This window comes from Desmodus rotundus, chromosome 12, assembly GCF_022682495.2.
Source record: "Desmodus rotundus isolate HL8 chromosome 12, HLdesRot8A.1, whole genome shotgun sequence".
In the NCBI taxonomy this organism is placed as follows: Eukaryota; Metazoa; Chordata; class Mammalia; order Chiroptera; family Phyllostomidae; genus Desmodus; species Desmodus rotundus.
In genome coordinates this window covers 81,691,605-81,705,860 of record NC_071398.1, presented here as the reverse complement: position 1 = coordinate 81,705,860, position 14,256 = coordinate 81,691,605, and the positions used below count along the sequence as shown (strand labels likewise).

The 14,256-nt window shown below is 40.4% G+C and overlaps 1 protein-coding gene across 7 annotated transcripts in view; it reads right to left on the bottom strand.

The window, feature by feature from the left end:
- The window catches only part of LOC112318353 (membrane cofactor protein), a 31,523-nt gene that overhangs the window by 15,021 nt on the left and 2,246 nt on the right, over positions 1-14,256 (bottom strand). For all 7 annotated transcript variants that reach the window (XR_008425812.1, XM_053915794.1, XM_053915795.1 and 4 more), the window contains exons 3-4: positions 4,010-4,095; positions 2,979-3,176 (exon numbers count right to left, since the gene is read on the bottom strand). Coding sequence is in view for 6 of the 7 variants with exons in the window: in XM_053915794.1 (XP_053771769.1) it covers positions 2,979-3,176; positions 4,010-4,095 (284 nt within the window). In the remaining variant the exon portion in view is untranslated. The remainder of the gene's footprint in view (positions 1-2,978; positions 3,177-4,009; positions 4,096-14,256) is intronic.

Below are 14,256 nucleotides of genomic sequence, written 5' to 3'. Positions count from 1 at the left end.
TGCAGAGAAAAGGGAACCCTAGTAAGTTGTTGGTGGGAATGCAGACTGATGAGGCCACTGTGGAAAACAGTATGGAATTTCCTCAGAAAACTAAAAATGGAACTGCCTTTTGACCCAGCAATTCCACTGCTGGAATTATACCCTAAGAGCCCTGAAACACCAATCCAAAAGAACCTACGCACCCCAATGTTCATAGCAGTACAATTTACAATAGCCAAGTGCTGGAAGAGACCTAAGTGCGCATCAGCAAATGCGTGGATCAAAAAACTGTGGTATATTTACACAATGAAATTCTATGCAGCAGAGAGAAAGAAGGAGCTTATACCCTTTGCAACAGCATGGATGAAACTGGAGAGCATTATGCTAAGTGAAATAATCCAGGTGGACAAATGCCATATGATCTCACCTTTAACTGGAACATAATCAACAGAAGAAAGAAAGCAAACAAAATATAACCAGAGACATTGAAGTTAAGAACAATCTAACAATAGCCAGAGGGGAGAGGGGAAGGGATAGTGGGGAGAAGGGTTTTCAGGAACTGCTATAAAAGACACATGGACAAAACCAAGGGGGAGGTGGAAGCAGGGGAGGGAGGTGGGTTTGGTTGGGTTGGGGTAGAGGGGTGGGGAGAAAATGCAGACAACTGTAATTGAACAACAATAAAATAATTTTTTAAAAAATTTTAAAAATTGGGTTGTTTTTTAACTATTGTGTTTTGAGAGATTTTTATATATCTTTGATACAAATTAATTATCAGGCATGTGCTTTGGCAATATTTTCTCCCACTCTTTGGTTGCTTTTTAAAAGTTCTTATAAAAATATCTTTTGAGAGCAGAAGCTTTGAGTTTTTTTAAAGGATCACAGTTTTGCACTTTAGAAATCTTAGGCCAAGTCATGAATACGTTCTGCATTTTCAGGTAAAAGTGTTATAATTTTGACTTTCAGTTAAGTCTAAGATCTATTATAGTGCATGTTTGAATAACATGCTAACGTGGGTTGTGGTTTTCTTTTATGGCATATTGATGTTCAATTGTGCCTGAACTTTTACCACGTTTTCCACTGAACTTTTTTGTACTTGTGTGATAAAATCAATTGGGCCCATATGAAAGGGTCTATTCTAGATTGTCTATTCTGTTCCATTGTTTTCTATTACATGCATTGTAGTATGTTGTATAAGTCTTTGACACCAGATAGAATGAATTTTCAATTTTTTTCAAAATTATTTTGACTATTCTAATTCTTTTATCTTTCCATATAAAATTTAGAATCAGTTTTGTCAACTTTTATAAAACTTATGCAGGAATTTTTATTGGGATTATACTCAATTTATCGATCAGTTAGAGGGAATTGATATTTGTACTATATTGATTCTTGCAACCCATGAACAATGAATTGCTCACTATTAATGTCTTCTTTAATTTCTTAAGTGTTTAGTTGTCCTAACCATTCAAATATTGCACAACTGTTGTTAGATTCATTTGGAAATATTTATGTAGTAAATAATACTACAGAGGTGTAAATAATACTTTTCAAATTTCTAATTATTGCTAGTGTATAGACATACCATTGATTTCTGTGCATTGAGCACAATTGTGTCTTGCAGCCTTGGTAAGGCTTCATTCACTCTTTCATATTTTCCACACACACAATCATGTCATAACTGAATAAGTCCATTTTATTTCTACCTTTCCCTTATGTATGCTTATTTCTATATCTTGCCTTATTGTACTCAATAGAACCTTCAGTGTATAATGTTGAATAGAGTGGTCGGAATAGACATCCTTTCTCATTCCTACCTCAGATGGGAAATAAATATTTTGTCAAGTGTAATGTCTGTGTGATTCTTGTAGGTGCCTTTTATGAGGTTGAGATAGTTAAGTTCCTTCTATTCCTAGTTGCTAAGAAGCTTTACCATGAAAGATGATGAATTCTGTCAAATTCTGTTATGATGATTATGTGTTTTTTCTTCTTTATACTCTCTTTTTATGGTAAAGTATACTGATTAATTTTTGAATCTGCATTCATGGAAAAAATCTTACTTGATTATGATCCATTCTTATTTTTCGATATGACAGGATTTTATTTGTTTAATGGTTTTGGTTCTATGTTCATAGTGGATATTGTTTTTAATTTTCCTGTAATGTTTTGTCTGCTTTTGGTATCAGGGTAATGCTGTCCTTACCAGATGAGGTGAGAAATATTCCCTCTTATAGTATTTTATTGAAGAGTTTATGTGGAGCTGTTATTATTTATTCCTTAAATGTTTACTACAATTCCTAGTGATGACATGGGGTCTGCAGTTCTCTTTGTAAAAAGGCTTAAGTCTCAAATTTGTTGGCAGAAACTTGTACGTTACTCCTTTATTGTCCTTTAAGTATGCAGAATATTTAGAGATGTTCTCTTCTTCATTGTTGACACTGGTGATTTGTGTCTCCCATGTTTTTTTCTCAGACTGACTATGGGTTTATCCACTTTACTGCTCTTATCCAAGAACCAGGCGTTGCTTTCAGTGATTCTCCCTACATTTTTCTTTTTTCAAGTTTATCGATTTCTGGTTTTATTATTCCTTCTGTTTCCTAGTTCTGAGTTCAATTTGCTCTTCTTTCTTAGTTTCTTAAAGTTGAAAACTTAGATGATCAATCTGTCATACTTGTCATGTAATAAAATAAAACTTTCTTAAAGCCAATGTATGTGATCTGATGCTTTCAAACGAGAAAAATTTAATTCATGCATATACATAGCAATTAACAATGTCTAAATGGGAATGCCAGGAACATGTGGGGTGAAAGTGGGAAATTCTACAACTGGAATTATCCTTTATTCTATCTGACACATATTCAATTAAGTTAGAAACCCATTTCACAGGGAAAACAAGCAAAATGGCTTTTTAAAAAACTTGTTGGCCAAAATCTTTAGAAGTTGGTAAAATTTTCCACACTATTTACGAACGAGAGGGAGATAAGTGGAAATAGTATTACCTTTACATTCAGGAGGGTCACTGCTCCATACGTTCTGCCCAGAACAAGTAAGCCTGCTCTCTCCAACAAGTGAATATTCATCTGGTCCATTTGAAGGATTACAACTATAAATTACTACTTCGTTATATTCAAATGTGCCCTTGTAGCTATTGGTATATTTGCCATTTGATATTTGTCGAGGTGGTTGACACAAAATTTCTTAAAAAGAAAAAAGAGGACATGAAAGGTAAAATGTGAAGGATTAAGACTGTATTAGTAATGTCCTGTGAATGACCTTCAATAAACTTAATAATATATGATTTCTACAATGTACTTGTGAATCCAATATCCAGCGAAAGGAAAGTTTCTTAGAGAAAATGTACTGTCTCAACTTAAACCACTAATAGAGAAATAAATTTTAGAATAAAACCTGTTTTCTTAAATACTTGTATAAGATACCTAAATAAAATACCTGTATTTATCTGTAAGGCCATGCTAAATTTTTTTCCTAATCATAACAGTTGCTGTCAGTTTAATGGAAAATATCCTTCTGGTTAAGGAAAACTCAGTGCTCGTTGAGAAATGCTACCTCCCTTCTCAAATCAATAGTTCACAGGTCAGCCAGGATTTTATGGTCTCTTTTTCACTGTCATCCTGAAGAGTGTACAGTGAAAATTTCCAGTGGCTGCACATTGTTTGATGACGCAGTGGAGTGAATCTGGAGGTCTTCCTTTAAGCCAGATACTGAAGAGATTAGAAAAAAATGTAAAGCAATGGCATTCTTCTCTGTGTTTGCTTTGGAAATTTTTGATTTTACACAGAAATGTATGTTGCATATGTTAACATGTATTGAGTTTACTGTTTCAAAAATTGAATTAGTAAATGATTACTTAGAAAACTTCTGTGTTTTAATTCCAACATAAAGAATATCACTAGCACTAGCCCACCTGCAGAAAAGTTCCATAGGGTCTTTGTTCATTGTAAGGCATAATGGGACACCCAGGGGACAGAGTTTGAGCACTGCTGCTCTGTATTCTGAAGAATATACTTACTTTCACACTGTGGGGGACTGTCACTCCATTCCACAGTAGTTCCAGAAAGTTCACAGTACAGAATTTTTGTTCCAAGTAAGTAATAACTAAGTGAGAAAAGAAATGATGATTGTTTTCTTTCTCAGTTAACAAGAATACATAATAATGAAGAAATTTTTATGTGGTTGTTTTACTGCACTACAGTAGCTTCAGGAAGAAGTTTCTTAAGTGACATTGATGGGACGTGCTCACGAAATCTGCAATTTAATGAACTGAAGAGATTCTTCACATGAACACATAGTGGCCTGGAGCAGAAGGTCCATAGACATCTGTGGTGCCTGACAGACCGGGGCTGGCTGCCTCGGGACCAATCAGATCACACGCTCACTTCGGCGTCCTTGCTCCTGCCATTCTGCTTAGTCAGGACCATGACGGAGTAGACAGATCTGGCCCAAGAGCTTATCTGCCTGGATTTGAGTCCCAGCTCCAAGACTGATTTGTTTTTTGAGTTTAGACAAGTCCCTTAATGCCTCTCTTTCTTAAATTCCTCATCTATGGAAATGGTATATATATTGCGGGGTTGTCTTGAGTAGTAGGTGAATTAACATTTGGAACACAGTGAGTGCTAGGCACGTTTTGGGTGTTATGAATATTCTTCAGATTGGAGTATCTTCTTAAGAATAGCTCAGGAGGACCCCTACTTGATGAAATCTTTTATTTGACGGTCTAGGGGAAAGCAGGTCAGTGCCCTTGTCTAAGTAGCCAGGCATTGCATGTTTTAAAAATTCCTGCAACACAGCAGGCTGCCTCTTGCGGCACACTGGCTGAAGATCGCTGGTCACGTATTAACCTTGTGTGCTTCACAAGATGCCTAGCAGGCTCTCTCTGTATTACTAGCGATGGGGTATTCTCACAGATCAAATTAAAAAAATAGTTGGTAAAACTGCCTATAGTTGCTTCCAGCTGAATTTCCCCCCAAGGTTCATCACTGATTCTATATTGTAATATATTAGGAGAGAATTCTGGGTTATGGCAGGATAGGAAGCACCAAAAATGTGTCATCCCAGCTAGACAATAATTTCACTGTTAGAATCTGCCTGATGTAACTGTTTGGAACTGTGGGGTCTGCTGAAGGCTTACAACTTCCAGGAAAGACGTGGACAGATGAATTGGGTTAATATTGGTAGCACAGTGGTAACTGCCCATCCCACTCTCACAGCAGGCAGCTGTGCCTGTGTTTCTGGAGGAGCTTGTAAGCAGCCTGAGGGACCCAGGGTGGGCAAAAAGGACCATGTTCTTGGGGATCTGTGCTTTTATTTGACTGCCATTTCTGATCACAGAGAAGCAGACAGAGAGGTGGGCAGCCTCTGTTGTCACCACCCCCAAAGTTGTAAGCCCCATAGTTCCTTCTTTCATTTTTTACTTTTTCCCCTTTCACAAGGCAGACATTAAACACTGTGACATTTGGAAACAACAGCACATGCCCAGAAAAAGTCTCAGTTTACATGTTGGGCTGATCCTAAGCACAGAGGCACTTTCAACTATCAAAAAACAAAAATAACAGAACAACAAACCCGGTGAAATGGTGAGAATCTGATACCCACAGTTATCGCCATTATTAGATTCTAATGTCTAGTTCAACCAAAAAAATGATAGGGCATACAGAGAAAAAGGAGTGTATGGCCCATTCAAAGGAAAAATAAATCAACAAAAATTTACTTCTGAAAAAGATATAAGGAATACATAGTATAAAAAGACTAAGATAGTCACTGACACTGCAGGCACTTCTTTTGCAGGCCGTCTTGGTGACAAACCTGCATTTTCCAGTTTCTCAGTCTTCTTTTTCCTCATGAGACAGCTGAGTGGCCATTGGAGAGATGTGGATATGTGTGAATACCCGGACAGGCAAACCCATCACTCTCAAGGTGGAGCCCAGTGATACTATAGAGAATGTCAAAGCCCAAATCTACAAGGAGTGCATCCTCCTGACCAACAGCATCTGATGTTTGTGTGCCAACGCCGGGAGGAGCACCACACTCTGTCAGACTACACTTCCAGAAATAGGCTACCCTGCAATGGGAGCCTCACCTGCGGGTGGCATCAGTGAGCTCTTCCTCTGCCCGCTCCCCAGGAACACTGCAGCCACAAGTGCTACAAGTGTTGTGCTTGCCTGCGCCTTTCTGCTCTCAATGACGGCGGGAAGAAGTGTGGCCATCCCAACAACTTGTGACCAAGAAGAAGTTGAAAAGAGGGCTCTCCACAGCCTACTCCAATATAAGCAGAGTGGTCCCCTGTCAGACATCATGGTCCTAGGGCCTCCGTAAAATTTGAGAAAAATAAATCACTGTCTTAAGGATGCTCAAAGAACTAAAGGAAGAAATGTATAAAGTGAAGAAAACAATGTGTAAACAAAATGGAAATACAAATTAGGAGGTAGAAATGCTAAAAATAACACCCTTCCAAAAAACTTCTGGAGTCCCAAGTTCAACTAAAATGAAAAATTCCACAGAGGAATTAAATGCAGTTCTGAGCAGGAGGAAGGCAGAATCAGTGAACTAGAAGTTGGACAATGAGAATTTCTTTGTCTGAGAAACAAAAGTAAGAAAAGATTGAAGTGAAGGGAGCCTGAGGGAGCTGTGGGAACCGTGGGACACCGGTAAGAAGACCAATATTTATGCACTATGGGAATCCCCGAAGGAAAAGATAAAGAGAAAGGTGCTGAGAGAATTTTAAAGCAATAAAGACTGAAAGCTTCCCAAATTTGATACAAGGCATGACTAGAAATACCTAAAAAGCTCATCAAACTCCAAGTAAAATGAAATCAAAGACCCACAGTAAGACCCATAATAATCAAACTTTCGAAAGCCAGCAACAAAGAGAGAAATCTGAAAGCTGCAAGGCAGAAGTGAATGATCAGGTACAAAGGACCCTAAATATGATTATCAGCAGATTTCTCATCAGACACCTGGGGGCCAGAAGACATTGAACTAATAGACTCAAAGTGATAGGAAAAAAATGGTCAGCCAAAAATCTTTTTTTGGCCAAACTGTGCTTCAAAAGTGAGAGAAACATTAAGACTGTCCCAGAAATAAAACATTAAGAGAATCTGTTATCACTACATCTCACCTGCAAAAAATGCTCCAGGGTGTCCTAAAAGGTGAACTTAAAGGAGACCAGAGAGTAACTCACGCTGTATAGGCCAACATGTTCCTGCAGGTACATACGTGAGCAACTGCTAAGGCTAGCATTACTGCGACAACGGTTTATAAATGCGTTTTATTTTCTATGTGATTTAAGAAACTAGTCTTACAATGAAAATAAACAATGTAGAAGAAGGCAGCAGTGCAATTATTATTATAGAGGAATGAGATGGTGCAGATCGAATCCATTGTTGTAATTTATTGCAGTTAAGTTCGTATGAATTCAAACTGTAGCGTTATAACTCTAGGATGTTAAATGTAATAATCCCCATGGGTACCACAGACAAAATCACTATAGAATATATACAAAAGGAAATGAGAAAGGAATTCCAACATTTCATGATAAAAACACTAAAAAACAGGAATGCACAAAATGAAGGGCAAAATAAAAACCTTTAAGAAAACAAATAGCTCCCTTCTTGTAATTACTTTAAATTTTAATGGGTTATAAACTACAGTCAAAAGGCAGATATGGGTAGAACGGATAAAAAACGAAAGATCCAACTATATGCTGTCTGCAGGCGACTAACTTGAGATTCAAAGACATGAACGAGGTGAAAGTGAAAGAAAGGAAAAGGATATTCCATGCAAATTGTAACCAGAAGAGGGCAGGGTGGCTATACTAACTCAGACAGAATAGACTTTGAGTGAAAAATGGTTATAAGACACAGGAAGCACCTCATATTTTAATAACTTTTATGTACTTCAAGAAGATATAATTAGAAGCTTTTATGCACCTACTGACAAATTTTCAAAATATATACAGCAAAAGCTGACAACTGAAGGAAGAAATACACATTTCCAGATAACATGCCTATCTCCAGTAATAGTTAGAGACTTTAATATCAAAATTACAACAATGGAGGTGAAACAGCTAGCCGATCTACTGAGGAACAAAGCGAACCGCCAACAGAACCTCAGTGTTTATGAAGATAGGAGACCAAACAGTATAGAGGACACTGAAAAAACAGATGGTAAGGGGACTGCTTCAGGACAAAAAGGTCCCTGGGACCAGCGAGGGAACCAGGGCGACTGCAGCCCCAGTCCATGCCTGCTGGGCCTGCTGCAGGACTCCTGGGAGAGAGCCAAGTTAATGGCTCCCTCCCCTGCCAAACAAGGCTTGAGCAGCAGGGAGAGAGACCTGGTTGCTTGAAGTCGCAGGTAGGGGAATAAGGATGAAGTGGTAAACCCATGGAGACTGTGGGTGCCGGCTGGGGAGAGTTGAGAATTGGGCTGTGTGGGGCCCTGACCCGGACAGTCCCTGGTCTAGCTGGAGAGGTGGGCTGTGTGAGAGGACAGGCTCTTCCCTGTATGGAGCGGCAGGAGTGAGCAAGAGGATTTTCTCAAAACGAAAAAGACCCTTGGTGCACTTTGGGGAATTCTCCTGCAGCAGCAGCTCCAGTCTCCTCTCCACAAAGGAGTGTGGGGGCATTGAGCCAAAATCCGAAGCACCAGGGCGAGTGCGCACATACGGGGGGGGGCCTGAAACCACATCTGAGACACCAGGGAGTGTGCGCACCTCGGAGGGATCTGAGACCACAGGCACCAGGGATAGTGCGCACCATGGAAGGCCCAGTGGGGGCACCAATAGCCCGGAGGAGGGTGAGTGACTAAACCTGTGGGTCAGGGGCTGCTGGAGATATGGTCTAAGGCTGCCAGAGTGCTGGTTGGGAACAGAGAAGAGCTGGCCTAGGCCCCCTGAGTTGGTTGCAGCCAGAAACACCAGCAAAACTGGCTTGGCCAGTGTGAAGCCAGTGGGCCTTCCTTCCTTCCTTCCTTCCTTCCTTCCTTCCTGCCTGCCTTCCTTCCTTCCTTCCTCCCTTCCTCCCTTCCTTCCTTCCTTCCTTCCTTTCTTTCTTTTGTTTTTTTAAAGTAATTATTTTATTTTATTTTTTGTTATTTTTTTCTTTCTTTTACACCTTCTTCCTCTCTTTCCTTCTTTCTTGTTCTACTCCTTCTTTCTCTCCCATTATATCTCTTCTTCCTTTCATCTTTATTTTATAATTCCCACAAGTGAGACAATAAAACCTGCAACTGTGAAAAGACCAGAATTAGACCCAAAGAAGGGGCATCCCAACAGCTGAGACAGTGAAACAAATTTCACTTTGCTACTCCAGAGAACTTGTAAGTTATTATATATTTGTATTATTATTTTTTCATTATTCTTACATCACTCATTTTATGAGTATTTTTGTATTTCTCTTCTTTCTGTTTAGTCTTCTTCACTTGACTGTTTAATTTGCATTGTTTGACTGGTTTCCCCTTGTTCTCTCTTTGATAATGTATTGTTAATTAACTGTCTTAACTTCACTTGTGTTCCATTAGCACACTACTCTAGCACCTATACTACCTATTCTAGTTATCCAGATCACATTCTGTCATATGATTGTTGCTCCATTACTGTTGTAAATAATAGCTGTTCCATACATCTGTAAATACTACACAGAACCCCTCCCAGATCTCAGCCCACTTCACTGTTTCCTGAACTTTATTACTGGTGTGGTTAACTCTATTCTCTCACACATTACACCTATTTTCTACCTTTGACTCTCACTTTACCTCATAATTTGACCTCCCACAAACTCACAGCTTTCTAGATCCAACTCACAGTCCTTCCCCCTCGCAACAAGAGTCTTAACTTATTTACACCCTTTCTAAAAAGTGGCTAGGTGGACGAATTATCATGGTTAACACTATACATATCCAAAGGATCTCCTATCTTCTCTAATGGCTGGTACTTTAAATATCATATAATACACTCCTGCTGTCTTAAACCATTTTGCCTTCCCCCTACAAACTATCACAAAAAAGAGTAGGTAGAAGCTGTGAACACCAGGATACCTCCTGGAAGAGGAAACCCACCAACAAAGGAACCACCAACAGGTACGAACAGAAGAAGGTGAAGGAGGTAGTGGAAGTCACACTAACTCAACCCAGGACCTATCTGGAAATACAACTAAATAGTGGAGAAATTACTCAGAACAAACAACTGAACAAGAGCAAGAGAAAAGCCTCAGAACATTGTACACATGGAAGAACCAGCTCCAACACATCCTGCCCACACCTGCACAACAGAAAACAAAGGGTGGGGGACAGACTGACCCTCAGATAACAAGCTGGTGGAAAGGACCCGCCAAAGAAAGACTCAACAACAACCAAAACCCAAAGACATACACAGAGCCAACATAAACCACAGCCCAAGACCAGTAAGCTCGGGAGATCAAGGAGACTGTACCACTGAATCTCACAGGTCTTCTACCACAGAAGTTTACACCATAAATCCAGGGGGTGAGAACAGAGCAACTTATGAAGCAGAGGCTTAAAGGAAGAGTCTCACAAACAATGGGAAGACAAAGAAACAATCCCCAAATGAAAGGAAAGGAGGAAGTCTCAGAAACAATGCTGAATGAAAAAGAGGCAAGTCAACTATCAGATATTGAGTTCAAAGAATTGGTTATAAGGAAACAATGAGCTCACAAAGAATTACCAAAAACTACAGGGAAACGACAATGAACTCACTGCAACTACATCAACATGAAAAGGGAAATAGAAACCATCAACAAGGGCCAAGAGGAAATGAAGAATACAATTTCTGAACTGAAGAACACAATTGAAGGAATCAAAAGCAGGCTCGATGAAGCAGAGGATTGGATCAGCGAACTGGAGGACCAGGTAGAAAAAAACCCACCCAGAATAAGCAAGAAAAGGAAAAGAGGCTCAGTAAGAATGAAGAGGGGTTAAGGAAAGTGCAGAAAAACATAAAATGTAATAATATCCATACAATAGGAATACCAGAAGGAGAAGAGGAAGAGCAAGGGATAGAAAACCTGTTTGAAAAAGTAATGATAGGAGGAGAACCAAGATGGCGGCATAGGTAGACACACTGCGCCTCCTCGCACAACCAGAACTGACAGAAAATCGAACGGCAAGGGGGTCGGACACCAAGGAAATACAAAATAAACGTTCATCCAGACCGGTAGGAGGGGCAGAGTCGGGCACCGGGGTGGAGAGGACTCACGTGGCCGTGGCGGGACCGAGACTGGCGGAGTGTGGGACGAACGGGGCAGGCAGTCTGACCACTGGCAGACCCTGCGGCCCCACATTCACACAGATAAACCAAGAGGGCCGGACTCAGAGTGGCGGAGAACGGGGTGGGCAGAGCGGCGGATAGCACCCGGCAGCCCCACATTCGCACACAGATAAACCGGACAAACAGCGAGGAGCAAAGCAGACCTCGCAACCCAGGGCTCCAGCACGGAGAAATAAAGCCTCAAACCTCTGACTGAAAATGCCCGTGGGGGTTGGGGCGGCAGCAGGAGAGACTCCCAGCCTCACAGGAGAGGTCGTTGGAGAGACCCACAGGGGCCTAGCACGTGCACAAGCCCACCCACTCGGGAACCAGCACCAGAGAGGTCCAGTTTGATTGTGGGTAGCGGAGTGAAAGATTGAGGTCTGGTGGAGACTGGAGCAGGCACCATTGCTCCCTCTCAGCCCCTCCCCCACCTACAGCGTCACAGCTCAGCGACCAGCATTACCCCGCCCTGGGGAAGACCTAAGGCTCCGCCCCTTTAAGTAATAGATGCGCGAAGACGAAAAAAAGAAAAATGGCCCAAATGACAGAACACTTCAAAGCTCCAGAAAAAATACAACTAAGTGAGGAAGAGATAGCCAACCTATAGGATGCACAGTTCAAAACACTGGTTATCAAGACGCTCACAGAATTGGTTGAATTTGTTCGAAAACCAGATGAAAAAATGAAGCCTATGCCATGAGAAACAAAGGAAAATGTACAGGGAACCAATAGTGATGGGAAGGAAACTGGGACTCAAATCAATGGTATGGAGCAGAAGGAAGAAACATCCAACCAGAAAAGACTGAAGGAACAAGAATTCAAAAAAATGAGGAGAGGCTTAGGAAGCTCCAGGACATCTTGAAACGTTCCAACATCCGAATTATAGGGGTGCCAGAAGGAGAAGAGGAAGAGCAAAAAATTGAAAACTTATTTGAACAAATAATGAAGGAGAACTTCCCTCATCTGGCAAAGGAAATAGACTTCCAGGAAGTCCAGGAAGCTCAGAGAGTCCCAAAGAAGTTGGACCCAGGGAGGAACACACCAAGGCACATCATCATTACATTACCCAAGATTAAAGACAATGAGAGAATCTTAGAAGAAGCAAGAAAAAAGGAGACAGTCACCTACAAAGGACTTCCCATAAGACTGTCAGCTGATTTCTCAAAAGAGACCTTACAGGCAAGAAGGGGCTGGAAAGAAGTATTTGAAGTCATGAAAGGCAAGGACCTACATCCAAGATTGCTCTATCCAGCAAAGCTATCATTTAGAATGGAAGGGCAGATAAAGTGCTTCTCAGATAAGGTCAAGGTAAAGGAGTTCATCATCACCAAGCCATTATCATATGAAATGTAAAGGGATTTTTCTAAGAAAAAGAAGATAAAAAATATGAACAGTAAAATGACAGCAAACTCACAGTTATTAACAACCACACCTAAAAGAGAAACAAAAGCAAACTAAGCAAATAACTACAGCAAGAAGAGAATCACAGAAATAGAGAACACATGGAGGGTTATCAACAGAAGAGTGGGAGGGGGAGGGAGGGAGGAGGGTACAGAGAATAAGTAGCATAAATGGTAGGCAGAAAATAGACAGGGGGAGGGTAAAAATAATATAGGAAATGTAGAAGCCAAAGAACTTATATGTATGACCTACGGACATGAACTAAAGGGGGGGAATGTGGGTGGGAGTGTGTGGGCAGGGAGGAGGGGAGTGAAGGGGGGAAAATGGGACAACTGTAATAGCATAATCAATAATATATATTAAAAAACATAGAAAAATATTTTAATAACCCCCCCAAAAAGAGATTTAAATATAAGCCGTAACACCATAAAAGTCCTAGAGGAAAACATTGGCAGGAAAATCTCAGACATTCCATGCAGCAACATCCTTACAGACACATCCCCTAAAAAAAGGGACATAAAGGAAAGAATAAACAAATGGGATCTCATTAAAATAAAAAGCTTCTGCATGGCTAAAGAAAACAGCATTAAAATGAAAAGTCAACCAATAGTATGGGAAAACATATTTGCTAATGATACCTCAGACAAGGGTCTGATCTCCAAAATATATAAAGAACTCACACAACTCCACTCCAGGAAGACAAACAACCCAATTAAAAAATGGGCAAAGGACTTGAACAGACACTTCTCCAAGGAGGACATACAAGGGCCCAGAGACATATGAAAAGATGCTCAGCATCACTAGCCATCAGACAAATGCAAATTAAAACCACAATGAGGTGCTATCTCACACCAGTCAGAGAAGCCAACATAAACAAATCAACAAACAAATGTTGGAGAGGATGTGGAGAAAAGGGAACCCTAGTACATTGTTGGTGGGAATGCAGACTGATGAGGCCAGTGTGGAAAACAGTATGGAATTTCCTCAAAAGACTAAAAATGGAACTGTCTTTTGACCCAGCAATTCCACTGCTGGGATTATACCCTAAGAAACCTGAAACACCAATCCAAAAGAACTATGCACCCCAATGTTCACGGCAGCACAATTTACAATAGCCAGGGCTGGAAGCAACGTAAATGCCCATCAGCAAATGAATGGATCAAAAAACTATGGTACATTTATACAATGGAATTCTATGCAGCAGAGAGAAAGAAGGAGCTTATATCCTTTGCAACAGCATGGATGGAACTGGAGAGCATTACGCTAAGTGAAATAAGCCAGGCTTTGAGGGACAAATACCATATGATTTCATCTTTAACTGGAACATAATCAACAGAAGAAAAAAGCAAACAAAATATAGCTAGAGACATTGAAATTAAGAACAATCTAACAATAGCCAGAGGGAAAGGGATAGTGGGGAGAAGGGTTTTTAGGAACTACTATAAAGGACACATGGACAAAAGCAAGGGGGAAGGTGGAAGCAGGCGAGGGAGTGGGTTTGGCTGGGTTGGCATAGATGGGTGGGGAGAAAATGCAGACAAGTGTAACTGAACAACAATAAAGTAAAATAAATAGATAAATAAAACAATGGATAG